The sequence below is a fragment of the Columba livia genome, chromosome 2, assembly GCF_036013475.1.
Source record: "Columba livia isolate bColLiv1 breed racing homer chromosome 2, bColLiv1.pat.W.v2, whole genome shotgun sequence".
In the NCBI taxonomy this organism is placed as follows: Eukaryota; Metazoa; Chordata; class Aves; order Columbiformes; family Columbidae; genus Columba; species Columba livia.
Genome location: NC_088603.1, coordinates 38,600,254 through 38,627,692, shown reverse-complemented (window position 1 = coordinate 38,627,692; position 27,439 = coordinate 38,600,254). Strand labels below are relative to the sequence as shown.

Sequence of the window (27,439 nt, the reverse complement as noted above, 5' to 3'; positions counted from 1 at the left end):
TCCATCACAGGTCAGGATGTGTCTTTCTCTGATTTCATCATTACATTTCCTTCGTTTTTTATCTTCTTAACCTCAGGTATTCAAACAGGGGGACTGTCTGTCCCTCCTTAGATCTCCTGTGTAGCTATACAGATGCCACTGTATTTAGTATGTTGATTCTTTGCAGGGACCATCTAGGGAACATCTAGGCCTTGCCGGTAGGCGTTTGTCATGCATGGCATGAAGGATAGTTCCCTCTGTCCATTTTGCCTCAGGCAATTGCTCAAGATTTCCTTTGAATACTTTTTTGCTGTCTCTTTCCCTGTTTACATAGCTCTTCTTTTAATTCTGAAAAATGATTTGTGTGATGGATTGTATGTAGAAGGCTCTAGCAAAATGTAGTTGTATTACAGGCATTGCCAAGACTTCCAGTGTATCATATCCTGAGTTGTCCTCCAAACTTAGTTCCAGCTTGGTTCACTTCAGCATTTTTCACAAAGACCATGGGGAATCTAGAGTTAACAAAATATTAGTCCAAGACTCACATAAAAGCTTCTCTTCAAATGTTTAGAGGTATCTGTGCCTATATTTTATTAGACATGAAGCATCGATATCTTGACCTAAGATATCTACTGTTGTAAATTACTATTTGGAATTGGATTTTTACATAATTCTCAATAACTAAGGATAAAGCATATGAGATACAAATTTTATGAACTTATTACACAGTCACTTTTATTCCAACAACAAAACTGTGAGACATGTTTCTCTGAGCGTGGCTTTTAAGAATTCATTGTATCCAAATGTATTTGTTCCAATTTCTGTGGCGGAGGTGGTAAAGTCTGAGGCTGAATTTTATTCTGGGAAATAACTAGGTCTGCTTACAGTTTTACAGTGCTTGGGTAGAAGGTGAAAGTTTACATTGCCCTTTCCAGTCCTTTCATGGCATAAAAAATTAACAATGCAAAGCGCATGGATTAATATCTAGTTGTTTGTTCTTGTTCTTTGCAAACATGTATAATCTTTAATAATCCTTTCTTGTACGTATGCCTTTTACGATCATGACTTTGAGGGTTGGCTACATAATAAAGTCTGAATCTTCACAAAGGCAGCAATGAAAGTTTGTGCTCTGAGAGACATGTTACATTTTATAGCCTCTAACAGTTGGTTCCATTATTCCCAATTGCCATTAGAGGAGCTTCTCCAGCTACTCCATTCCCTAGTGGTTAATGAGAGAAATCTGTCCACGGTTTATACTTGTACTATGTCCTAGCCTCTCTTTACTGCTGTGGCATTTGTTTCCTAAATGCATGAATGTATAAATTGTATTAGTATCGACTGCCAGCCATTCCAGTTCGTGTTGTGGTAGGTAAAGTTTTGTGGCAGGATTTGGTTCCTAATACTTGATCTGGATTTTTCAGCTGCATTTCACTGATATCCATATTATACTGTTCTTAGAGGTGAACCTGATACTCTTCTGTAAATAGCACATCTCTGACCTGTCCCTCTTTTCATCTTTTTATTGTGAACCGCATCCCTTTGGGACTCATCATTTATATTTCGTGTTAGCAGTACATGACTAAACCCATACACTCAAATGACTTATTAATAGAAGCCCACAAAAAGAAAGTGAGTGTTTTGTCTCATGTGGCAACTTAATATATAGTGAATATGGGCAGGGGCACAGTGTCATGTTGTCCACTTGGCTTCTGTGCTTTAGGCACAGGCACTGTGAGTAATTTCTAATTAAGCATTTTGGCGGTCTGGATATATTAGTCGATTTGAGCATCTTTCTGTTCAGGCAGTTTCTTTCACACTAGCTGACGTGATTTTTTTGGAGCAATTTCAACAGACTAAATGTGGTGTCATTTTCTCAACCAAATTGCATGACAGGAGACAACAGGCGTATTATGTGCACTGTAGTCATCCACAGGACTTCCTGGTGGAGTGCACCAAACCAGGAGGCATGGACAGTCAAGGCACTGATTATTGATTGCAACTGCTGTCCCCACAGATTCTGTCATGCTTTGAAGATTTCTGTTAATAGGGCTAATTTCTGAGATGCCGATGAACTGTATTTTGATGGATACCATTTACTTATCTCATGTTTTTAAAAATGGTAAGCCAGCATGTATTACTTGATGCACTTGGCCATGTTGATAGTCAGTCAGTCTGACAGTCAGCAATGTGTCAGTGCTGCATTATGCCAAGGTGTACAAATGCTGCAAGTGACAAATAACTCCAGTTTTGGCACTGCTCCGTAAAAGGAAGCTTGCATTGGTTTTGATATTCAGAATCTTTTGACGCTTGAGCTGGTGTTTAAGGGTCTGTCTTCTAACTTTGTAAAGATGGCTTTAAGCCCACAGATGACTAATTATGTAAAGATAACTCTGGGTAACTAGCTAGTCTTCTCATATTACAAGTTTGACTAAGTAGAAAGATTCTAATATTGAGATTTCCATATGAGAATGTATGCTTATAATGAAGAAAAGCTTAAAAATGCAGCTCTTTTGAGTCATCAGCGTGATTGCAGTGGTATCAAGCTGAAGTTAAACTCAACTTGGATAAACCAGAATAAAGTCTGTACCTCAGATATGTGCCAAATGATGGAACATGCACAGTCTATGAATACGTGCAGTTACAGACTTCTATGATTAGTTTCAAAGATAAATTAATAAGTTTATGCAAAAATTTCTACAGGCTGGCATGTAACATTAAGGCAATATGTTTTTCTGTATAGATTGGAAGGAGATTAGTGGATACGCTTTTTTAGTATTTTGCATTCTAGCATGTTACTAACATAATAATGAAATAGGTCTGAAACAACAATAAGAAATAGCCATACAATGGAGAAACAAAAATCAGGGTAAAAAGAAGGCTGCCCAAATGGCTAATAAAGAAGTCAATAAAATAGTGACAAAAGGAGGTAAGAGAAATATAATATCCTTTCCCAACATACCTGCAGCTCTGAAGAGCTTCAGTATTTAAGTAAGTAGCAATATTTCCTATTAGTCCCTAAGATGCTAGATGTTTTATTTTACATTTCTGATTGGGAGAACAGAAAAGATTTTGAATGAAAGGATGCCATTTCAGTGAGCTTAATTTGACAGTCTGAGGGAGCTTTTGTCAAGTGATTTGCTAGGGCATGTTAAATGAATATGTCTTGGTACCACAACAGCATGGCAAAACACCACCCTGTAATAGACAGATCAGTCCCTTTGCTGCAGTTGCTGTAGCAAAGCAACAATTAAGCAGATTTTAAGATACAATTTACAATTAATCAGATCTTTAAACAGAAACATTTGACTTTAAATCGCTGCTCAGCACCATACAATATTTTCTGCAATGCAGAAATGGAATAATTAAGAAAAAATATTTCAAGCAAAGGAGATCAACATGAAAAATAGGCTTTTTGGTAGAAATTATTAAATATTCACTGCCCACTTGAATGTTAAACCATGTTGTAAATGATTGTGAAGTATGGGGACTTCTCTGCCTTCCTCTTAAAATGCTGATACAGAAAGATCGGGGTTGAAGAGGGACTATAACCATAGGAAACAACCTTCGGGATAGTCTATCGAACAAAAAAAAAAGACCCTTTCGTTATTATTGAATGTTAAAAATAATGTGCTTTTCACTGTATTGAACCACGTGAATTTCGGCAGTTTAAGCTGTAATGAAGTCTTCTGAAAGTATTAACCCTTTGACCTTGATAATGCTTCTCTGTCAATATACTGAGAAAAAGGATAGAAAAACAATAACTATTGTTTAAAGTGGGGCTTTCGGGTCAGAGAGCCATGATGACATATTGCAACAAAGTTATTGTGAAACCTTCTCTTCTTACTGTTCAGTTTTCCTTCTTATATAACTTTAATGTTGTTCCTGACAGCTCCGTTTCCCTTTTCCTAAGTTTTCCCTTCATAGGTTTGACTTGTTCTTTTTTTATTTCTCATCCTCCTTCCTACATGATTCCTCTTCAGCTGAGTTCATTACTTGGTGCGTTTCTTGCTAGCATTCTCTCTTTTTTTCAATAATACTTCACTCTTTTGCAAGAGGAACATGTTTAAAGCAATATCAGGTTCAAGGATGCTAATGCTCCAGTAGTTTCCTTCCTCTATTTTCACTTGCTGTGTGTCATGTTCTAGATCATTACATGGTTTGCACAACCTTTACATCCAACCTAGTCATCAGGTTCATCTCTCTGTTCTATTTCTTCTTTGTTTTAAAGGTTTTCTGGTGCTTTATTAAAGTTGCATGGATTTTGAAGTACAGTCACCAGATTTTTCTGAGCAAGAGAAGCCTGTTTAGAAAGGCTTGTGCAAAAATAAGTTACTTTCTATTTGGTATGCAATCTATTATCCTCTGAGGGCCTATATTCTCTACTAAGTTACCATTCGTCTGCTTTGCTCTGGACTGACTCAGACTGCTGATACTAAAGTTGAAATAAAGCTGTCAACATTTCATCAGAGCATGAAAAGTAAAGCACACACGTAAAAATTGACAGGGAGAATGAGAGTGTCAACCTTGGAATCCCCAGGAAGAGAAGTCTAACAATACGTTCCACAGAAGTGGACACTTGAGATTCCTCTTTTGCTGGAAAAGAAATGGGTTATTAATTTGTTTACTTGGAAGCCAATGATTACAATGAAACAAATCTCTTTTCAGACAGTCCCTTTAGACAATAAGGCTTCATGGGATGTTCTTTTTATCTTGTGTTTTTTGTGTCTGCAGGAGAAAGATGTGATGATTACACCTATGCCATTTGCAAGGCCACAGGACTTGGGCCCATCTATTGCTATTGTAGCAAAGGTAAACCAAATTCAGGATCATCTGCTGAAGAAACACGATATTGAGCTGTACATGCATCTGAACCGATTGGAAATTGCTCCACAGATTTATGGAATGTAAGTTTTTGCAAAGCATTATTTAATTCCTTCTTGGTTTATTTCATTGTATTAGGGCTTTTTTTTTTTTCCTTAAATATAAGATTAGTGAAAACACGATAGAAAGAAGTAGTTGTTATCTGTTAGGTGTTACTAAATTGGCAGCATTACAGTAAATGACACCGCACGGTTATATTTGTGACAGGGGCATTCCCAGTAGAGATAAAGTCTGTTCAGCAACATGTTAGAGAACTTGATGAAGACTGCCAGTGCAGTGATGAAGTACGTTCTGAGTCAAATACATGTTTTACCTGTGCTTTTGCTATAAAAAGAACTGGGATAACAGGACACAAAGAAGAGGGCAGAGGGGAAATCATTAGTGTTGAATGGTTTATTTACTTATTTCTATCACCAATTCAGTATGAGTGAAGTTTTCCCTATTGTAATAATGGGATTTTGGATACTGGTAGTACAGATGTGGTGGGGCATGTTAAAAGCTAAGGCATGGAGATAATAAAGTACCTGTGTGACGGGTCAGCCCAGGTAGTCTTTTTTCCATTGAACTAGCTCAGATCCATTCAGCTGGTTTTATATCCTGTGTCCTGTTCCAGGGGGTGCTTCTTGGACCAGGTTAAGACTTTGGATGTGGCCTTGTCCATGTGTTTGCACAGCATTGCATCCAAACCTGTTTGGCTGCCATAGTCAATCTGGGTCAATACAGAGCATGGAACTTGGATGAACCATGAGTTAACTGTGGTTTTGAGAAGGAATTTTGCCTTCATCACCTGGAATTCTAGACAGTTGGCTCATTTTGAGAATTCCTTAAAGAGTTGGTGAACCATATGTACAGTTGCAGTGACAGAAAAATTACACTTTTAATTTGGTCTATTTTTCATTTTTTACAATGATATAAAATTAAGCTTGGCTTTGCCTTAAATAATAAAAAAAAAAGGTTTAATTTCTAGGTGTGAGTTTCCAAATGTAATTGTGAGTTACATTTAACAACTCAATAGAAAAAGTAAAAAGGGAGGGAAAAGGTGACTAGGTAAATGTCAGGCCATAACTGCAATACTTAACATTAAAGTCTAATTTGATGTTATAGTAAAATGGAAAAATGCTGTGACATAGAGAAGAGTTAAACTAAGACGAAGTAGTAGTCCCAGACTTACAAATAACATGTATTTGGAAGATAAATGTAATTCTACAAAACTTATTTACATAGTTTTGATAGCAATGGGTTACAGGGAAAGGGAGAATAAACCAAGTAAACTCAAGGTATTAAAGGTACAAAGAGGACACATTGTCCTATTACAGCATTTTTTGCATAGTGTGGAGTTGTGTATTTTCTTAATATCGTCACTAGTCTGAAAGAGAAGGCAAGCATCCCTAATAAACTTCAGGGGTAGTAATGAATAAGTATGCAGTGTAAATTTCAAGGAAAACAAAAAGACAGTGTTTCTTTTTTATGCAGTCTTATGAAAACACACAGAAAATAAAATAAGATAAACCTCAGAAATTTGCAGACAGATATTTTGGGGCAAAAATAATTTGTACTATAAGTATTCACTTCAGTATAAGATTTTGCCTCTCAGTAAGAGAAATAATTGAAAGAAAAAAATCAGACTTTAGCTCAAACTATAACATTATACAGAAGAACAGTGCAGTCTGGTGTGGCATAAATAGAACTGAATCTGAATAAAGAAATTTACAGTTAAGGGAATGAATTATGAGAGAGAGCTTCAGGCTGACTATCAGGAAAGCCTTACTAACAGGGAGCTGTTAGACTGTAAAATAATATATCAAAATTAACAAAGGAAAAACCATCAGCATATTTTAAAGACAGGCTTTGAAAAGCTCTCAGAAATGGGTAGTATCATAGACAATGACTCTGCACTGGCAGAAGAGGAAAGTAGGTTGCCTGTGAGGTCATATCCTTCTCTGATTTCTGATTTAATGTAGAGGACAGGAGAAAAAGAAAGGGAAAGGAACATGACTGTGTTGTATTATTCTCATCTTTAATGATGTCTGAGCTTTTCAGAATAGTAATTTCCAGTAGCAAGCCAGCTGACAGTCTCAGATGCTGGATCTTTTCCTGTATTTAGCATTTCTTGATCTAGAAACAGCATTTCTTTAACGTAATAGGTTATTAATAATTGCTAAACCTAACCCAAGTGCAGAATTCATGTGAGCTTTTTGCTGAAGTTTATTGTTTTGCTGAAGTTTGTTGGATTTGCCAACAATAAATACTTACCTGACAGCCATCAGTCAAAAAGCATACAAATTTTTGTGTTATCACTCAAAAAGCATAAAAATGCTAGAAGGAAGACTGGAAACTTTCCTCAAAACATATTGTGGCATTCTTGGTGAAAAGTGTCAACATGAAAGACTGGCATTTAATGGCAGTCTTTCATAGCCTGAGTTATACAGTTAATTTATATAAAAATATAGTATTTTATACTTTGCATCCTTCTATAACCTTCTGGGGGAAGGTAGAAACAATCCTTGTCTTTTCATACAGTTGATTTCAACCTTTGATGTTTCCAAATAGTCCTTTTATTTTTCGAAAATTAGGGAGACATGTTCTGCTGGGAGGGCAGGTACCGTGGTCTGTTGTACAATTCCTTGTTCAGAAACTGTCCTTTAAAATAACAGGTGGTTACACACTTCCTGAAATTATGCTTGCCTGCTTACAAGACCAACTTTAACAGGCATTTCAGTACGTGTGATACGACTCTTTGATTGCTGTCCAGTGGTGCAAAGGTTGCATACTGGCTTTGTGAAAAAGCGTACTCATTATAGTAATTATCATATCACAGAATGTTAGGGGAGGATTGGAAGGGACCTCAAAAGATCGTCTAGTCCAATTCCCCTGCTGGAGCAGGAACACCTAGATGAGGTTACACAGGAAGGCGTCCAGGCAGGTCTTGAATGCCTCCAGAGTAGGAGACTCCACAACCTCCCTGGGCAGCCCGTTCCAGTGTCTGTCACCCTCACTGAGAAGAAGTTTCTTCTCAAATTTAAGTGGAACCTTTTGTGTTCCAGTTTGTACCCATTACCCCTTGTCCTATCAGTGGGAAAAAAAACATATATTTTTTCTTCATCGGTTAGTCCTCTGCAAACCGTGGTGTCATTAGCTTGGTCTGCCAGGCTGCACACTGGAGGTGCTGCAAGTTCACAAGAAATCTTTTTCTCTGGGTAGTTTACATTTTGTGAAGTTTTAGCTCAAGTGAGCGGATATATTTATCTTCTGGAGTGCATCAGTGAACAGACTTCAGTTACATGGCTGTCTCATTTCATTGCTGATCAGAAAGAGAACCCTGTTAGTTATAGCAGGGTATACATAAGTGTGTGTATATACATATGGGTGCATATATATATATAGGTGTACATATACTAGGGTCCTGGCTATGCCACACTTCTGTGCTCTGATCATTCAAGTTGGTGTCATATACAGTAGCAGCTTTAGCACTGGAATTTCTGTAGCTGGAAATTTTGTGAGACGGCTCATTCATTGACTTGCGGTCAGCTGCTGCGTGCCCCTGTGATAATTATTCAGCTGCTATCAGTGTCACCCAAAATGAAACCAGCAATAAAGCTTTGTGCCTTATCATTCTTCAGTCTTCTTTATTTGCCACGTCTCTAGCTTGGTTTTAGACCCTAAAATCATGTTTTGCAGAATAACATTTTTTCACATTCTTGGTAGTACTGGAAATTGTGTATGGTCTAACCAAACTATCATAGTTGCCTAATCATGCCTCATTTTGTAGTTTGTAAAGTAAAGCAGAAGAAAGGTTTGAAAATAAATTGGAATTGATTACATCAACAGTTCAGTGACATGCTTCCTGATAATAAACTTTTCTCTAAATAAAAACAAAAAAATGTTCAGATTGAACAAAAAGATTGGATAGTCTGAAGGGCTGACAGATTGAATATGCAGTTTAATTGTAAAATTAGATGAGTTAACAATGATTAATGTCCTAGGTTAAATGGTATTCTAGTGTTAATTTCTTTGACCCTTACATCTAATTCATGTTAAAGTACAAAATAATTATTGCAGAACCACTCTGCAGCTTCTGCGCTGGCCAAGTGTTTGCAGTGGCAAATTAAGCAGGTCGTGCTCTCAGCTTGAGAAGGGACAAAGTTTGAGGATAGTCTTCATATAACTGTATTTGAAGACATTTTCTTCCATTTCTAGTAATTTTTAGTAGAGGACTTCTTTTACATTTCATTGGAAAGATGAATCAATTTGAAAAGTCCCACATAATATGATTATTATTTCTACTTTATGTTGTGTAGTGGGGGTTTCAAAGTGAATTATCTTGGATCAAATGAAATTCTCATAGAACTGCATGCAATAAGTACAGCCAGATCATGTAAATATATATGATACGGTTGTATAGAAACACTGCATACAAAGAAAATGACAAGGCATAAGTGTAAAAAGCTTTATTTAAGAACAAATATGAACTGTTGGCATAAACTCACTAGCTTCTGCATCTTAACAGTGATGGCGATATTACATTGGTTAAGCAAACTCCTCTTAAGCACATACCCAACAGACAATAAAGTGCATGCAGAAGTGAGCGTAAATATTTCATGACAGCTTAATCTTGGTACAAAAAAAAAGGCCTTCTTAGAACATCCAGTGCCGATGACTTTGCCTCCCGCTGCCACCCTGCTCTGTGATGATCAATCAGACAGACAGACTGCCTACTGCAGCTCAAGATGTGGTTTCAGCCCTTTAGGCTGACACCACCATTATACTTCAGGAAGAAGCCTATCTTATGAAGCAAAGGAAAAAATAAAATTAAGAGAAGGCTGGAAACCAAGTTACAAGGTAACTAGGCATGAGTGTAGCTTGGAAACTAGCATTAGAAAGGTTATGTGACAGCAAAGTCAACAGCAGATGTGCTGCTCCACTATTACTATTCTTAGCTGGTTTGCTATGAGCAGTGCTGTGAGGCATCCACCTGTTTTAGTTTCTCTCCCATGCCATTATGGTACCAGGCGGTATTCTTTTCCGTAAGCACATTGGTCTCTGGAGGGAGAATATAAAGGATTTTGCCTGTGCAGTGAAGGAACATAAATCATAATCATTGTATCCAGGGAAAAAAAAAAAAAGAAAATAAAAAGTCCCACCAGTCATCAGAATAAGAAATCTTCAGGATCTCTAGAAAAAGATCAAAGATCAGTTTTCCTAAGGAGAGCTTTACAGATCATCTAGGATGCCTGGGTTTATTTTGGATTCTCACACTTCACCAAAAAAAAAAATGAGAGAAATAATTGTTCCAAACCAATTACAGTTCCTCTGTAGTTTTTAATCCAGTGACATAAATTAATTGGACAGCAATTACAATGAAAGCAACTTTGAACTATTGTGGATGTAGTAGGAGAACCACCAAAATCTGGTCTTGCTAGTAAAGTAAAGGAGAATCTGGCAAGTGCGAAGACAAAGCAAATACGAAGTCTTTCTAAACAAAGTAATAATTCTCATTTGAATGTCCAGGACCAAACTAATCCTGAACTTAGTAGCTGATATTGCTTTTGATTTCCAGTAATTATTTTCTGTTTGACTGAAACAAAACATTACATATAAAGCACATTTTAATGGAATATAAATCCTAGCTTCTCTGTCAGTAGAGGGCTTGCTAAGGATTTAATGCTAGATGAACAGGCCTTTCTAAGAAAGGTTGTGATCCACTGTTGCTCCCAGAAATTGAGATAACAGGCTGCTGGATTTTTACATAAAGCTTTTGGGGGCTGACTCAGACAACTCAAGACTTTACCGCGAGTTCTGTCTTGCATAGTGAAAAAAGTATTGTGGGAAGGAACCAGTAAGTTCAAAGTTAGGTGACAGAAGAAAACGCATCTGAAGCTAATTTAGAAAGCTACAATATGTTTTGCTGGAGAGGGGGATTGCCTCACCTGCTGTTGACATCCCAGTTGTATTGCGATGGTTTACTAACTCAAAGGATTTGCTCTGTGCAAATAAATGTGGACGTTTCTTGAAGCATCAGGGTGCTTCAGGTATCTCATTTTCAGGCAGCAAGGAAATCCTGCTTAGCTCCAGAAGCTGCTTTTCTTCTGTTTTGAAGCGAGGCTACTCACCCTTTTGTGTTCTTAAATGATAGATATCTGTTGCTCATTATTGAGTTTCTCCAAAAAGCTTTCTGGTTCATTGATTGAAAAAATGTATATTTCATTTTGTGCTTGCTGCTTGTTGTGTATTAGGCTGAAAATTATAGTATGCTGAACTTCCAATTTTATCCTTTTTCCTGACTGTCACAAATAGTATTTTAGTCTTATCTTAGACTTAAGACTTTAACATAGACATAATGTAAAAGCCCACTCTATAAACAGAATGAAGGATTGGTTGAGGTGTCAAAAGTGTTCATCTGAGTTTTACTCTCCTGCCGCATAATTATGTGCTGAGATGATAATGAGTAGTACTGGATGGCTGTGAGGATGGAATGCAGATTTGTCATTATGTTGTTCCTTGATGCAGGTGATGTGCTTCCCATATGAAGTACAGGGAATTATCTTTATCTGGGAAAGAAACAAGCAAGAAAGCTTCCATTTTGACTTTTGTCACATACCCTTAAAAAAACCCCACATCTGGTGGAATTAAACATAAGTAGGGTTAGAGGCCAGTGGATTTGAATAGAACAAATTATCTTCTGAAACCTGTGATGAGTTTACTAGGAATATAAACGTGTTTGAAAGGCTGTCTTTGTTGGTTTGGGGTTTTTTTGTGGTTTGGTTGGTTTGTTTTGGGGGGCTTTATGTTTGTCTTGGAAGTTTTGGTTGGTTGGTTTGTGTTTGGTTTGTTGTCTTTTGTTTTTTGTTTGTTTGTTTTACTTTTGTAGCCAGTAGCTATTGACTATAAAAGCTGAAAAATGTAAGGGATTTAAGGTGCCTTAGATCAAATACTTACTTCTCCATTGCTTTCTTTATACTTAAATCACATCAGCTGTTCATGTTAACCAGTACTGTTTAACTTCGTGCATCATTTTGTTTCTTTCAACTACACAGAACTTAGTCTAGAAAATTCATGTTGGAAATTGGTTCAGAAAAGTCGATAGGTAGGTCAAGCAGTTGTTGGAGAAAGCATCTGTCTCAGGATATGCCTAAAAAATGAAACTGTGCTAACATGCACATGTTAACGTGATATTAGCAAGCAAAATACAACACTTGGGACTTAAGCACTTGATAGCAAACAAAGCATTTCCCCATAGAATCCAAGTCTGTGGATAATTCGTTTTCTGGTTATCCAGTGCTTCTTCCTCAGTACTTAGTCTTGCCTGGTCTATCTGAATCAATTTAGTATGTGCAGACATACATTCCGAGCATGCCCTTTATTTTCCTGTGAAAACATACCTTTGGGGATGATAATAAAGTAACGGATAGAATGATGTGTAACCATCCAGCAGGGACAGATCATCCTGTCATGAATCCTTAAGATAAAATCCAATACCCAAAGATAATCTGAAGACTGCTAAACCCTGAGAATCTTTTGGTTGTTTTGCATCATCCCGATACACTTAAACAATACCACCCAAAGAGAAGCCAGTAAACCAGTAAACACATTTTAGTGACTAACTTGTAAAAATTATACTGTCATCTTTAAATATAACTGAAATCAAGTGGGTAGTACGGATAAGAGAATTTTGTTTGAAATATTTAAACAAATGAGCATGAAATACTTAAATGCACGATGTAGGCCTGCTGGAATCACAGGAATTAAGTTTCATAAAAAACTCAAAGTTTTTAATATTTCATTGTTATTCCATGTCAGAATAAACTAGACCTGTTTGGATTTCATGGGTGGGGAGAAGAATGACAGGGAATTGTGTTCAAGAAAGAAACAAAATGAACTGCTTTAGGGTGTGGGATATCAGCTTCAGGGATAGCACAGTCTTCAGTCTGAGTCTCCCTCAGCCTAGGACAACATACTAATCACCTAGTTCTTCGGGGCTGTTTTCATCTGAGTCCTTAGTTTTAGCAGAAAATTATATCCTGAAACCACAATTAATCCCCGACGAAAATATTGTTGAAATTAGTGAAATAGTAATTCTGTAGGAATTCTGTCTGCATTTTCTCTAGAGGTGCCTGGTTGTGCAATGGAATGCAGCTAATCTGGAAAATGAAAGGCGATTCAGTGTCAGCACTGGGAAGAGTGCTTGCTTTTTCTCCCCACAAAAGTAAGAGTTGACCAGGTGGTCAAGTCGGTTCAATGCTTGTTTGCACTTCAAATAATGAGCATAGTTCTTGGATATACCCATTTCCACCCCGCTGGACAGTGCTCTCTCCCCCTTCTGTCCAACCAAATGGTACAGACTGAGGTGAGGGGTTTGGAGGGGGAAAAAAAAGCCACCAAGGCGTGGAATTCAGGAGACAACCTATATAATTCTGATTATGTCTTTTGAGTCTTCTCTGACAGCTGTTCTATTGGGAGTTCTTGAGTTGGAAGCACATGCAACAGCAGAAGGTCTTGCCCTGAAACTAATACAACTGACTGTCCTAACTTTTAAAATGGGTAAGCTGGATAGTAGTTCTCCATGACTTTGTGAACCTCCTTCCAGTATCTCGCTAGACTTGTAGAAGCTTGAGCAATAAAAAAAAATCTTCTTCCAAATAGGTCATTCCTTGAGTATCTTTTCTGGTTCTGATGTGGTTTTAAGCAAGAATTTTTAAAAGTATCCTATGAAATATTAAAGCAAGCCAGCCATATCTGAAAAATAAAATCCATTAACACAGGTCACAGGAATAGGTTGCTCAAGAGTAGTGCTGTTAATTAGGGTGCACAGTTTTGTCTAACTTTTGCATATTGTATGAATTCACAGTATTTTAGTCTAGGTGAAGAATGAGAAATTAGTTTTGAGAAATATTTCTAAAAATAGAATTATTTTACCAAAATAGTACTGTGAAAATAGTGACAATATTTCATCACCCCTCTTACTGAAGGCAATAGCACAAGGCTCTAAAGGGTTAAGTTATGTAACTTAGTGTAAAGCCCCCACACATTTTGGCAAGAAGAAAAAATCTGTGCACAGCACGGCAAAAGAGAATTGCGTAGTGAAAAAGAACAAAAGCAGACAGGAGTAGGAGCTCATTTCAAATACATGTTTTGAGATCAATGAATGAGGCACACCTGAATTCTTGCAGAAAGCCAGGGGTGCTGCTCTTCTGTTTTCTCCCTCTGAAAACACTCTTAACATGCCATTCGCAGCTTGGTATAAACTGCTGTTGTGACATCCTTGAATTTTCAGGTAGCACTGTTTGTAAGGAAAGAAGGCAGTGGATGCACCTAGACCTTGTTATTCAATTGTGAATGTATTGACAACAGGGCAATGATTTTTCCCAAATTTCAGAGATTCAAAATGGCATCACCCAGTATAATATCAGCTTGGGAAGTCCACAAGAGAGCATCTCTTTTCATAGACTTTTACACTGGCTTCTGTAATTTTTAATGATCTTCTGTATTTCTTATCACCTTATTTGAAATTAGGACCATACCATGTTAGCAGGCTTTCTCTATGTTTGTCTTTCAAGTTTGAAAAAGTGTTCAGTACAGTGATCTTTGAATGCCACACAAGCAGTATGTTTTATTTTGCTCTTGGTCTTGAGAAAGGAGAGAGAGAAAAGAAATTTCATATTTTCTGTGTTTTAAGTTCATATTATAATGTAATAAGATACAATATAAAGAAACACCCCCTGCTTCAGATTGCTATTACTCCTACCAATAATGCTACCAGGTTTTTATTAACAGAAGTAGAGAAGTTTGTAAAAAATATTTTGATACTTTGGATAAATCTATACACATACCCAAGTGTGCAATGTAGCAGCAGAAGAACTATGTAATACGTTGCGTGTTATTAAATATCACTACACTGCTTAAATCAAAATTCCAGACAGCATCTAAACACGGTCCTTAGTTTTTTACAACTTACATCAATAAATGTTGTGTGTTCTGCTGGAGTTTGAGCTTGGGCCTTCTGGTTTATTCGGTTGCTCCTAACAAGTACACGTGGGAACGGCATGCAAAATCAGCACTATCAGGTTTGGCTTTTTTTTTAATAGTGCAAATATAGTGAACTGTAAGTGTATGAGACATCTTGAATCAAGGAATTCTCCCCATTGTCTTACTTATCAATGAGAGAAATAGCATAAGAGTAATCAGGCAATAGAAGAAAAGAAGTAATTCCCACAGAAAGTTTGCAACATGCCATTCTGCTTTATATCTAGAAAAGTGAATGATTGCACATTTATATTTGTATAGACTGAACGGTAAAAATGATAATGGCATCTTTCACCTCAGCTAATTCATGTGTTAGTATTAATGGTTTGAGATATTCTGTGTATTGAAAAATTGTTTGAAAGAATTGAAATCAATTTAATTCCTCTTATCCTTATTTCAATAATTGTAATTGAAAAAACCTTTTTAATGGTATAATCCCATGTCCAACCAAAGTACTTAGTTATACATCCTGCTTCACTGTATGCCTGAGCTCTGGGACTCTGCCACTGAAATGCGTCTCCTGATTTATCTTCTGTCTAAACTATTTCTTACATTATGACTCTGTGCTGCAGCCTTTGATATTCCCTGTGACATCATGAGACAGCTGTGTTACATTGTGTTTAAGCAGTACTAAACCTTTAAACTTTAAACGAATATTTTTCTTCTTGGAGGTATAAATAGAATATGTAATAAGCATCTGTGGGATATGCAATTAATGTCACTTGTGAGGAAAGACCTTCATGATGCACTTGGGTTTTGGCACTCTTAAATTATGAGCTCTTTACTACACTCATGGGATAAATTCCATATCCCCCAGATGCTTATTATGTATCTTCCATCTCCCTTAATTCCTATTAGCTGGATTAGTAGTTGTTGTGATGTTGAGGTTTATGGTAATTTAACTGGGGTGGTTCTCAGTGATCAATAAATAAACTTCAAAAGTTTAGTAATTTTTATTTTCTGGCAATTCCAGTGTGTATAGCTGTAACAATTTACATTAAATGCTGGTTGCGTATAACAAAAACTTTGGTCAACTCTACACATCAGTGTATCCAGTATGTAAATTTCAAAAACCAAGCAAATATATAAAGGCAAAAGATTTCAATAGCCAAGAATGAGCTGAATTACAAGGTTTTGGGTTGACCAAGACCCTTTAGCATCTGCAAATCTTAAATATGTATATATATATATATATATATATTTTTTTTAATATAGAATAAATATTTTGTTGTTAAATGACAATATTATTAATGTTCTAGTCACAGTCATTATCTGGAGAGTTTGTCAAACTGGTACAGAATGGCCTAGATTAGTTATCAACTCAGGAGCAAATAAGATTTTTAAAAGACTCAATAAAGTCCAGTGATTAATTGTTATATATTCTGATTCATGCCTATCCCATTTTATCTAATTTAATGAAAGTCTAAAATGATGATTAATCCTTTCACACTAGCAGTGGCTGGTACATCCATTATATGTCCAAACTGAATTCCTCTGCCAAGGAGTTAACTACTATTTTGAACTTGGTGTGAAAAATATCATTATAAATTTCATTAACCTGATCATCAAATTTAAAAAAGTCAACTCGTAAAATCCATTACTACATATCATGCATCGAAGATTAAAAACTGGTCCTCAGTGGGCAGGAATAGCCAGGATTTAATTCCCACAGCATATGTTTAAAGTGCTCATATGACATTATTGTATCTGTAATTATCAGAATTTTATGTTTATTAACCCAAGTGAATTAAGGATCTTGTTTTGCGTAAAATTTAGCCTGCGTGTTAAATTGACCATTAATTCAGAGCATATCAATGTATATGTATTTACTACAAATGCAAAGATATTTGTTTAGCATATTGTAATAATTGTGGCACTTAGAGAATTGCCTTCCTTTAATATTTCCTTCTCGGATAAAATAATTTACTTCTTCAGTGCTTCCACTTGGCTATCTTTGTGTGAATCCCCGTGGGTGGCATTGATTTAAATCTTACTTGAAGTAGTTCTTCTGGGGGAAACTTGGAGTATTTCATGTTTGCACTATATCTCAACTATAACTAAGTCTTCATCTTCAATAAGATGTTTTTCCAGCTGTAACATTGTTTATTCCTCACTGCTGCCTGGCCCATCTGTAGTTGGATCCAAGAGAGATGCTTCTCTGTGCTCACCATTAAAAGTGTCTCGGTGTAGAAGTAGGTCACAGCGGTGTGGGATTCGCGGTGAGATTATTGCTTATTCTTATGAGGGTTTGATCAAGATGGAAATTCAGTAAACGCATGAAAAACACGTTGCTGGAGGGTCCACGGATGCCTCCTTTTCCATGTGGATAAGGGGGATTTGAACCTGGGTCCCGATGCTTTTGCAGCCACCGCGGGAATCCCGGCACAGCCCCGCCCCCCGCGCAGCCCCGCCCCCCGCGCAGCCCCGCCCCCCGCGCAGCCCCGCCCCCCGCATGGCGTGCCAGCGGTTTCCAAGGAAACGGCGGCGGCGACACCGGCCCGGCCACCGCGTTAAAGGAACCCGGCCCCAATGGCGGCTCCTCTGGGCTCTGAGCTGTTCCTAAAGGGAAAATGTTTTTAAAATAGGGCGTGTAATGCGCCGTAGGAAAAACTAGGAAATAGTAGAGACAGTGATCCTTTGCCGCAGTCAGTAATAAACAGGTTATTTGACGCTCGTGGCTGCAAAATGGGGTCCTCTGGTTGACTCCAGACAGAGGGATAAAAGTCACCTGGTTTGAGAAATTAGGAACTGCGGAGTTTTAAGCAAACCATTTTTTTAATTTATTTTTTTTTTAATTGGAACAAACACCTCGCAACTCCCTCTCAAAAGAGCTTTTTTGACTGCAGAAGCCACTTGGGCTCCGGACATAAAATGGAGACAGAGCAGGTGCCGGGTGGCGACGCTCCTGCGAGCAGCCGACTGTGGCTTCTGCCTTCTGCACTTGGCACGGCTGTAAGCTGAGGTGTTTCGGACAAGAACAACTATTATTCTGTGCTGCAGGGCGCTGGGTGGCTTCCTGCCTTGTGCAGTTTCACCTGCCGTGTTCCTCCTTCACCTGCTTTGATGGCTTCGCCCATTCCCCTTGCCCCTGCTCAGATGTTCTGCAGAAAGAAAATGGTGAAGAGCGGAAAGGCCCTTATTTATCCACCACATCCCTACCTGGCGAAACACGCTTTTCTCCTTCGTTTTGCAGACAACTAGCGTCATTTCAGCAGCTACTCATGGCGCTGCAGAAGCGTATCAGCACAGCCAGGTGATTCATCAGAGATGTATATCACATACTCAGATTATCATAAAATCATTTCAGTTAGAAGAGACTCTCAGGATCATCAAGTCAAACCTTAAAATAACCTAGCTCTAGCACTAAACCCTAAGAACCTGGTCTAAACACCTTTTAAACACCTCTGGGGATGGTGACTCCACCACTTCCCTGGGCAGCCTGTTCCAATGCCTGCCAACCCTATCTGTGAAGAATTTTATCCTAATATCCAATCTAAACCTCCCATGGCACAACTTGAGGCCACTTCCTCTTGTCATATCACTATTATCAGGTGTTGTATTTAGAAACACACATTTGTAGCATAAGACAGCTTAAGTTCTGCTGGTACGAAGAAAGTGGAGTGCCTAAGTGGTTTTACTCTTGGATGGACCAAAACTTATTTCTAAGGCTCACATTTAAATCAAAAAATGTTGTCCATTGTAAAATCCTTGCCTTTAACAGCCGTGTTGGTTGAATTATCTTTGGTCTATTTTTTTGGTGCCTCTTTGATCTCAATTTCCTTTAGATCTATTAAATGCCGGGCTTAGAGCAGCTTTTTCTTCTAACAAATGGTTTAGATGACCTGTGTGCAGTACTCCGCATAGAGTCCAGCAACCTGGGTAAAAAAGCTCCCCACAGAGTCTGCAGGTGAATGTACATGATGTAATAGCATCTCCCAAAAATTTAACCGTATGGGCTGGAGTAATGCCCAACTATATTTCACAGGATCTTATAGAATTCTGTAACTTCTTTCCGTTTTCGAACACTACGGCAAATTATTTTCTAAACTTTGTGGAGGAGTTAGTATTAATTATCTAGTCTGGCAGAAGACGAGCAATGCTACGTTTCCTTAAGAGAGATTTAAGAGGTTAAAGTTAAGGTTATGGATAAAGACCTGTTTTTTAATTATGCTTTATTTTTACATTTCAGCAGTTCCTATTACACTTAAAAATCTCAGATATCATTAGTTGGCTTTCGGTGTGTGCCCATTCCTGAAAAAATTGCAGTATTTTTTCTTGAGACACTTTCAGTAAGTGGCATTTGGGCAGAGGTAAGTTTGGCCTGGCTGCTGAGTCACCTCAGAAGAGAAGTCATCTGTAATAAAATGTCGCCCTGATATTTCTGATTCTTCCAAGTGCCCAGTCATTTATTTTTTCTTAAATCTCAAAAACGGCTAACGGTTACATGGTTTTCATCATTACCACAGTAAGTTTGGGTTGCAAACCAAACTACCAGCAGAAAATAAGACAACATGGTAAATATGTGGTTAGTTAGGGGGGAAAAAGGTTGAGAGATTGTTAAAGGACATACTGTGTGAAGGTTTGGGGCAGGAAAGGGAGGACAGTGTGGGGAAGGAGAGATGGAGAGACCAGATGTAAGACCTCACTGCTTGAATTGCTGAACCTGGAGAATATAAGGTGTGTTTTCAGTGTAGTTCGGTCATTAAATAATGCACTAGTGTTTATCTCACATGGCCAGTTGCAGTGCTTGCCTGGTAGTGAAATGATGAAATAAATACCCAATGTGTAAACCTAAACGTATGTAAAATAGGTAAATAAAATACACTGTAGCCTTAAACATGGGGTTTCTCATTCTCTGTGTACAAGTAGGTGTGGATAAAGTCTTCCATATGCAAATACTATTAAAACCCAAATTGTTTAGCTAACTCATAAGTAACAGACTGGTGAAAAAAAAAAAAAAAAAACACGATGTGGTTTAACTAATTTCAGTATGAGTAAGGGGGAAAAGAAGGTTCTTTTTTTCCTGTTTCCTCTAGTTATAAAAATTACAGTGATTACACATCATAAAGCCTATCTGTAATAAAACGCATCAGCTGGCCAAGGTTTTCATCGCTCACTCAATAATCCATTAATACAGCAACGCTGCCCAGGCATCTTTATAATACCAACTCGGAGGTAATTTTAATCAGCTAGACCAGCTGGTATTTAACAGCAGCTGCTGGAGACGCCACAAATATACTCAATAGCTGACATCTTTATTTGCAGTTTTTCAAGGGGAGAAGAGATCCTCCTGTGGTTACTTATATTAAGCTCTTTTTTTTATATATGAGTATTGGAACCAGAGGGTAATACCTGAATGAAAGAGGGAATAGAGTTGATACAAAAAATAAAAACTATATTCTTGGAGTCAGAGGGCTTTTTTGTGAAGTCCTCTTCATAAATGAACAAAAACATAAAGCGTAGGTGCCAGCTTTGTTGGAGTTTCAAACCTTTTCCTGGTGCATTTACACTAATCTCAGACACGGCTTGCAGCATAAAATGTGCTCTGCAGTGCTGCATCGCCCTGTCTTACTGAAGCTTTCCTGTCTCTCCACAATATAAAGATGTGATAAATAGTGCTCTTGGTGGAAAAAAGTGATGCTTGCTCACATGTGTTCAATTTTAACTGACGTGTACTTCTTTTGTCCTCAGTTTTGGCTTAGAGTGTCTGCATGCAGGAGTGTGTACGTATATATCTATGCTTAAAGACACCAGTGTTTGTGTATAAATAATACACAATATGTTTATTTGTACTTCTCATCTCTTATAAGGCTAGAGATGAATTCAGCAACTGAATAAAGTGCCGCTCTCTGCAGCAGTAAATGTGGAATACTATTTTGCGTTGGGTTTGGGGGGGAACAAGCAGAGGCAACACGAAGTTAACAGTCACAAACACATTATAAATAAAAATTTAATTACACGTGGGGGAGCTTGGCTTACAAAGCTCACAAATCCATAATGGAGCTTGCTGGTAATAAAGGCCTGATCTGTTTGTTAAACTCCAATATTCCTGTCCTCCTCTATCTCTTCTTTTATATAAAACTTCAGTTTCTGCATTGATTACCGATTGCAAAAAAGACTGACTTCACTGGTAAACAGGTTTTTTTCTGTCACATGCCAGATGCTGTATTTCTTTATTAAGAAAATAGTTATGACTCTTAGGTAGGGCAGGGAAGGTGCTATGAGAAGTGTATCTGTTTTCATGGATTATTTGTAATATGTCATCGTGGAGGAGATCTGTGTTTAATATGGGTTTGACATGCTGGAGATATGTTTTTGTTAATGTATGAACAAATTCTAAGGTAGCAGCTTCTTTGTAATGAAGATGAAAATACTGCTGATAATAGTCTAAATGGGTTATGAATGTTGAATAAAATACAGTATTATTAAACATTTCAGAGGTGTAAGTGTTCTAGGACAGTAACGCTGAAAAGTAATACATAGTTTTAATTTTTCTTCTTTCTTTTAAATTCAAAATCTCATAGTTGAAAGAAGTTGATGGCGTAAAGGAGTAAACCTGAATACAAAGATATAAATCCTTAACCAAATTTGGGGCTATAGTAGTGATTTGCAGGTACTCATTTGTTAGTCCCAGTGAGTTACTGCTCTGTAGTCAAATAAGGATCTGTCTGAGACTGTGATTGACTACTTCAAATTAAAATCCAGTGACAGAATGGATTACTGAGGTTGCAATTTGACTAAAAAATACTTAGCAAGCATGTTTTCTCTTATTTCCAGTGAAAACAGTCTGTTCAAGTTTGTTTAGTGTGTTTGACAACAGACAGTTTGATATATTGCTGGGCACAGCAGTAGGTTGGACTTGAGTGGTATTAGCTTTCACTGTTTTGATTAATGGTAATTGTTTCGATGAAAAGGCATGTTTTACGTACAACTCATAGTTCTGGAAAACAGAAGTCAAATTGCAAGATCTGTAATTACTGTTCTGAGTTAGCATGTAAAAAAACCTTGGAGAACATGCAGGCAAATCACAGTAGGGAGGTGGGTTTTTTGTATCTCTGTTTATTTTGTATGGGATTGCATTTTGTAGCTTTTATACACTGCTTCTTGTCTGAGGAAATAAATCTTAGGTTTTATCTCTTCTTGAATGCTGCAATGTGCTTTAAGATATATTTCTGAATTTCACACTGTGGTTCAGTCTTGGTGTGGTGAATTTGTTTCTATGTTTTCAGTCATCAATAGCAACAACAAAAGGTCAACCTGCGACTCCCTTGTCTCCTCACATCCCCACACAGTCCTGGAGGGAAGGAAAAGATATCTGCTCATCTTTAAAGCCTGTTTTCTCTGGTTAGAAAACCACCGCCTTCTCCCACTCTCAGAATGTGTTTTCTAGTTTTTCTAAGGCCCTTTTTTGTTAATAAATATTTTATTTTCAATGTATCATGCAGAGAAGGGAAATAGCTGATTATTTTTGTATTTAGGTAAATAAAAGATTGCAAAGATGTGTTTAGATGTAAGCCAAAACCAGCCTAGTAAAGGATGTCAACTATTATTACTAATACCATCTTTCATTTATATAGTGCTTTCATCCTAAAAGATTCTGGTTTCTAGAAAATGTAGATTTAAGCCAAAACACAATTAAAAATATATCTCCTTGTCCCTGCATGTTAGCTTCTAAGTATTGTTTGTCAGTTTAACAGACAGTACCAAAATATCTTTCTTCTGCTTTGCAGATGCAAAAATGCACTATGAAATGAATATGCTGAAAGTACTGTTAAGCCATCTCTAGAAGAAAAGAAAATTGGTTTTATAGGTTCTTCATTTTATGACATGCTTTCTTCTCAGATTTTAATATTTTGCAACACGTTTTGAAAGAAGAAATGAATAGATAGTGGTTTTCTATATCTGAAACATGTAGGGGCATCACAACCTACCTGAATTGTTCCCTAGACAGTATTAAAACGAAAGCAGTAATATCTAAATTGTAGGGGGAGGCAACTAAATTTCTAAGTGTGGTGCCAATGTTTGTAGTCAACAATGAGACATTAAAAAAATTGTAGCCCATGTTGATAGCAGCAGGGTTTGAGGCTTGTATTATTAGAGCTTGCCTAAAAGTATTAACACACAACTCATGTATAGCCTTTATATAAGCTATGTTCTATTATATATTTGGGGGGGAAATAAAAATCTGTAAAGCATGAAATTGTGGTGTTACAAAACGATTATTTCTAAAAGTGAATTATCTCGTCTCATAGTAGTACTAGCTTGGATTGCTATGGTAGATGTCAGGTGGTTTATTTCTGAGCAAAATACAAATTAATAAGTGTACATTTTAATACTTACTTAAACCAGTGACAAGAAAATAAATACTACTTTTTATTTACCTTGCAGTTAACAACCATGTGTCATTGTGGCACCTTTTATTGAAAAGAACTTTATTTAAGTAGCATAAACTTGTTGGATGGGCTTCAATTAAATGATGATTTGTTAATGCAAATGTGTAGCGAATGACTGGTAGTACATCTGTCTCTTCATCCATAGGCCATTACTGTGCAGCATTAGCACATGATTGTAAAAAACTGGAAATCATTATATGCAGGTAGTACATATTCAATCAATTCTGACCTTATGTCTCTGACGAAATAAAAAAAAAAAGATGCAATGTAAATGATATTTAATCTGAACAAAAAAAAAAAAAAAAAGAGGGAGAGAATCTTTGAATATCTGCGATTCAAGCTGTTAGATGATGTGAGGTGACTGCTGTTTGGGATTGATTGTTATTGGTGGCCCCAGTGGGGAACAGCCAGCACATTAATCCTCTCTTACTCCTCCCTCATGCTCCTCCAATCCAAATAGTATTTTTGTTTATATTAGGAAATAAATACTGTCCTGTTTATTTTAAAATTCCCTTTTTTACACCTCTCTTTTGGAGATTGAAAGGAAAAAGCTCTGTATTGATGACCAATGTTAGCCAGTTAAGCAGGCAGTGACAATTAATACAACAAAAAATTGTACAATTAGCTTCAGCTCCGTAAGTGTCTAATGAGCCATTTGTCAGTCTTTTGGTGAAATAAACTACTCTATCTTAATTCTCCACTCTTGCAGCAAATAAATAGAAGTTATGAAACACCCGGGCACCAATAAAATATAATTTATTTTGCAGGGCATGGCAGAACTCCTTACATATCTAAAATGAGCATGTTATTTACAAACGACTTGTGATACCAATATAAAAAAGGATTTCAGTGTTAACTGCTTTCGTTCTGCAGTAGATATGTTTTCTTCCTGATTTGTTTAATCATTTAAATGTATAATTACTCCTAAAGGCATGAGAGTTAAAATGACTTCTCCTGATGTGATTAACTCATAAAGCCAAAACGAACCTCAGAGAGGACCCTGACAAATGCCGGGGACCTTCGGTCTGCAGCTGAAACCACCGCCAGTGTCGGGAAGGGCAACACGTGTGTTTCCATTTGGGAACACGACCTTGCCGCTGTTCCCTCCCTGACCCTTCTGGCCTCCTCAGTGGTACAACCGCCTTTTCACAAAAAACACCGCAGAGGCAATTGCTGTTCAGGTGCCACGGCCGGTGATGACGGAGGTGGAGCCAACACAGCTGGGCTGACAGAAGCTCCTCATACAGGCACTGGTAACCATTCTGTTATGGCTGCAGATCTCCTACCTCTGCCAGACCTCACCAGAGGTGGACAGGAGGAGCGGTGGAATATCTGATCTAAGGCACCTAAGAGAGACTGTCTGCAGGACCTTTTATTATGCAGAGCAGGGATGTTCTGTTTTCCTTCCCCATTCAGGTAAACTCTTTATAACATAAACTGGTGACAATAGACCGCCTGAGTTCTTCGTCCCTCATTGCTTTAACAAACGTTTGACTCTGGTTCAGTTTTCTGATGTCTTTCTGGCCATCTGTCTTCCCAGGCTGGTTTTAAAGCTGCCAGTAACTTGATATTTTAAAAAAAAAAAAAAGACAGAAGAGGACAGGACAGAGCATAATGTTTGGAGAGCAGAATTGCTAGGTCTCAGAGAGGAAGAGAATATTCCAAATGGCAGAACCCAGAGAAGAGACAACTCTTACTGAAGAGGCCATGGTAGAGGGATGCAATAGCTGCTGGTAGGTGGATATATGAGGAGAGAGTGAGAAGGGAGTATCAGTGCGAACAGAGAAGGCCCTGCCCTCACCGAACTAGGCTTGAAGAAAGCCTGGGAATTTTTTGGCAGGATGAAATGTACACTTAGCTGAGTGCCCAGCCAGTTCTGTTGTTTCCAGGTGCATAGGGGAAAGCAACTACGTTTGGGAATCCAGAAGACTGACTTGGGAAACCCATAGAGCAGGATTCAAAGCTAGACACAGTGTTGCATTACAATGGTCATTTCAAGGTTGTAGTTCTTTGTACTCGACCACTTTTATAAGATGACAAGCCAGACAAATGTTGAACAAAAGAATCATGACTAAAGTAAAGTATTCCTAGAAAATTGTGAACACTTTCTAATTCAGACACTGAATTTGTAATAGCAGCGCTCTATATAAAGCTGGCATAAACCATTTGAAATTTACTCTAAGTGGGAAGTCAGCATTTCTGGGAGACCAAATGCAATAACTGAAGAGGTTATTGTACAAGAGGAATGGGAGAAAGGTGTTCTTGGGAAAAGAAAACATTTAAGTTGTAATTTGTAGAGAAGATTGCATAAACCTTTTGCATCCCCACCTAGTTTTGAGCTAATGTAAGCAGTTTGTTCTAAGCACACTCACAGATGAAAAGGTGAAACCCTAATTTGGTGCATTTTGCTTATTTTAATCATACTGTCTCGAAGCCCTTTGGGGCAGTTACTTCCAGTTTCCTCATTGAAAAAAAGAACACATTCTGAAAAGACTATTTCAATTCTAGTGCTTATGTTAGTGATTCTTCTGAGTGATCAATATCTTTAAGTCAACCATCAGTCTATGGTCTAATGTGTTCACTTGCCAACCACATTTTAGAAGGACTGTGCTATGTGTTTCCACACACAGAATGTGGATTCAAGTTCTTCTTTCCTTTACTTTTCAGTTGCCTTTTGGGCATAGTGTTTTCAGAGCATGGACCTCCAATCTTGAAAGAATGTAGTATAACCTACTAAGCAACACAAATATGTTAAGGATAATCTATTTACTGTACTGAGGTTTCCCTTAAAGTTGTTCTGTTACAAAATTTTATCCTTTGCTTAATTCCCTCAGTAGATAGTTTACTGTTGTAACATTTGCAGATGGCAGCTAGAAAGATTTTTCATGAGGCTTGCTATACATTATAATATTTGACATAGCAAATAATGTAATTGAGGTAAAAATTCTACTTCTGTTACAAATAACTGGTTTTACTGGTTCTTCGCTTCAAATCTTCTCCTTTGGTGCCTTTTGTTCTTAACCCAAATTGTTCTTAACCAAAACTTTAAAGGAAAGCTGCAACTAGCATTATATGAATAGCAGACAACTGTAGTCATGTTTACAGACCAAACTAAATTACGAAATATATTTATATTCTGGAAGAATTTTATTTTGGAATTCATGTAAAATTCAAAGTCTACCAACTCTCAGTCCTTGAATAGACTCAAATAATCACTGGTCACATTGCTTTTCTGAGGACCTAAAATTTACAGCTTATTGGCATTTAAAAAACTAAGAGGAATATTCTGAGCGATTTTTACAGGGGCTTAAAACCTCAACAATGGTTTTGCCTCTAAATACAGTTTTATTTTATAAATTGTCACCAGATGGCAATATTAGTGATGTCCACCCAGCCACATGAGGCATAACTGGTAAAATGCAGGTTGGTAGAGCGGCAGAAAAGGGGTCTCTGTTTTTTACTTCCCCAAAAAGTTCAATGACAGGATGAAAGTGAGTCACAACATCTAGGAGCAACCAAATGGATGAGCTGTGTAAAAGACAAATGCTCTCAGGCTCCCCGTGTTGATGCCATTGTACAGGTAGTAGTAAGACCTCATCTAAAATGACATAGACATTTCTGGTTAGCTGTATTCAACCAAGATGAATCCAAATTGCTAAGGCATAGCCACTAGCATCCAACTTCCTCATTCTTCTGATCACCATCATTTTTCAAGTGGAGCTTAGGAGAGTTTAACTTACATAGCTAAGTTGAACAGAAGGTGAGAGGATACTATTGGTCTCTAGAAATGTGTCAGGGAATCAATATTGGGTAAGAAAATGAGTTAAAGTTGGACAATGTTATCAAAAGCAAAATGCTTCAAAATGGCCTCAAGTGTATACACTGAATATCAGAAGGTTGTAAGGGGGGCTGTAATTCTTGCTACCTGTTGTAGGAGTGAGACTGTGGAGCTGTGTGATGACAAAAGAACAAGAAACATCAGTACAAGATGAATCTTAATAAAAAACCAACCTGTAATACATTAACTCACAATCACAGGGAAGTGAACTAAACAAGATGGGGCTTTCAGTGCTAAAAGAAGCCTCTGTGGGTGTTTTAATGTGTCTCCTGACCACAGGATGTCCAGTGTTAATCCACACGTAGCGTTTTCAATGGGCAGTCTCATC

General features: G+C 37.5%; 1 protein-coding gene across 27 annotated transcripts in view; it reads left to right on the top strand.

Annotated features, from left to right (window-relative positions):
* TBC1D5 (TBC1 domain family member 5) overlaps window positions 1-27,439 on the top strand; it is a 315,378-nt gene that overhangs the window by 188,396 nt on the left and 99,543 nt on the right. For all 27 annotated transcript variants that reach the window (XM_065051507.1, XM_065051503.1, XM_065051508.1 and 24 more), the window contains one exon: window positions 4,711-4,883. In XM_065051507.1, coding sequence (XP_064907579.1) covers window positions 4,711-4,883 — 173 coding nt within the window. The remainder of the gene's footprint in view (window positions 1-4,710; window positions 4,884-27,439) is intronic.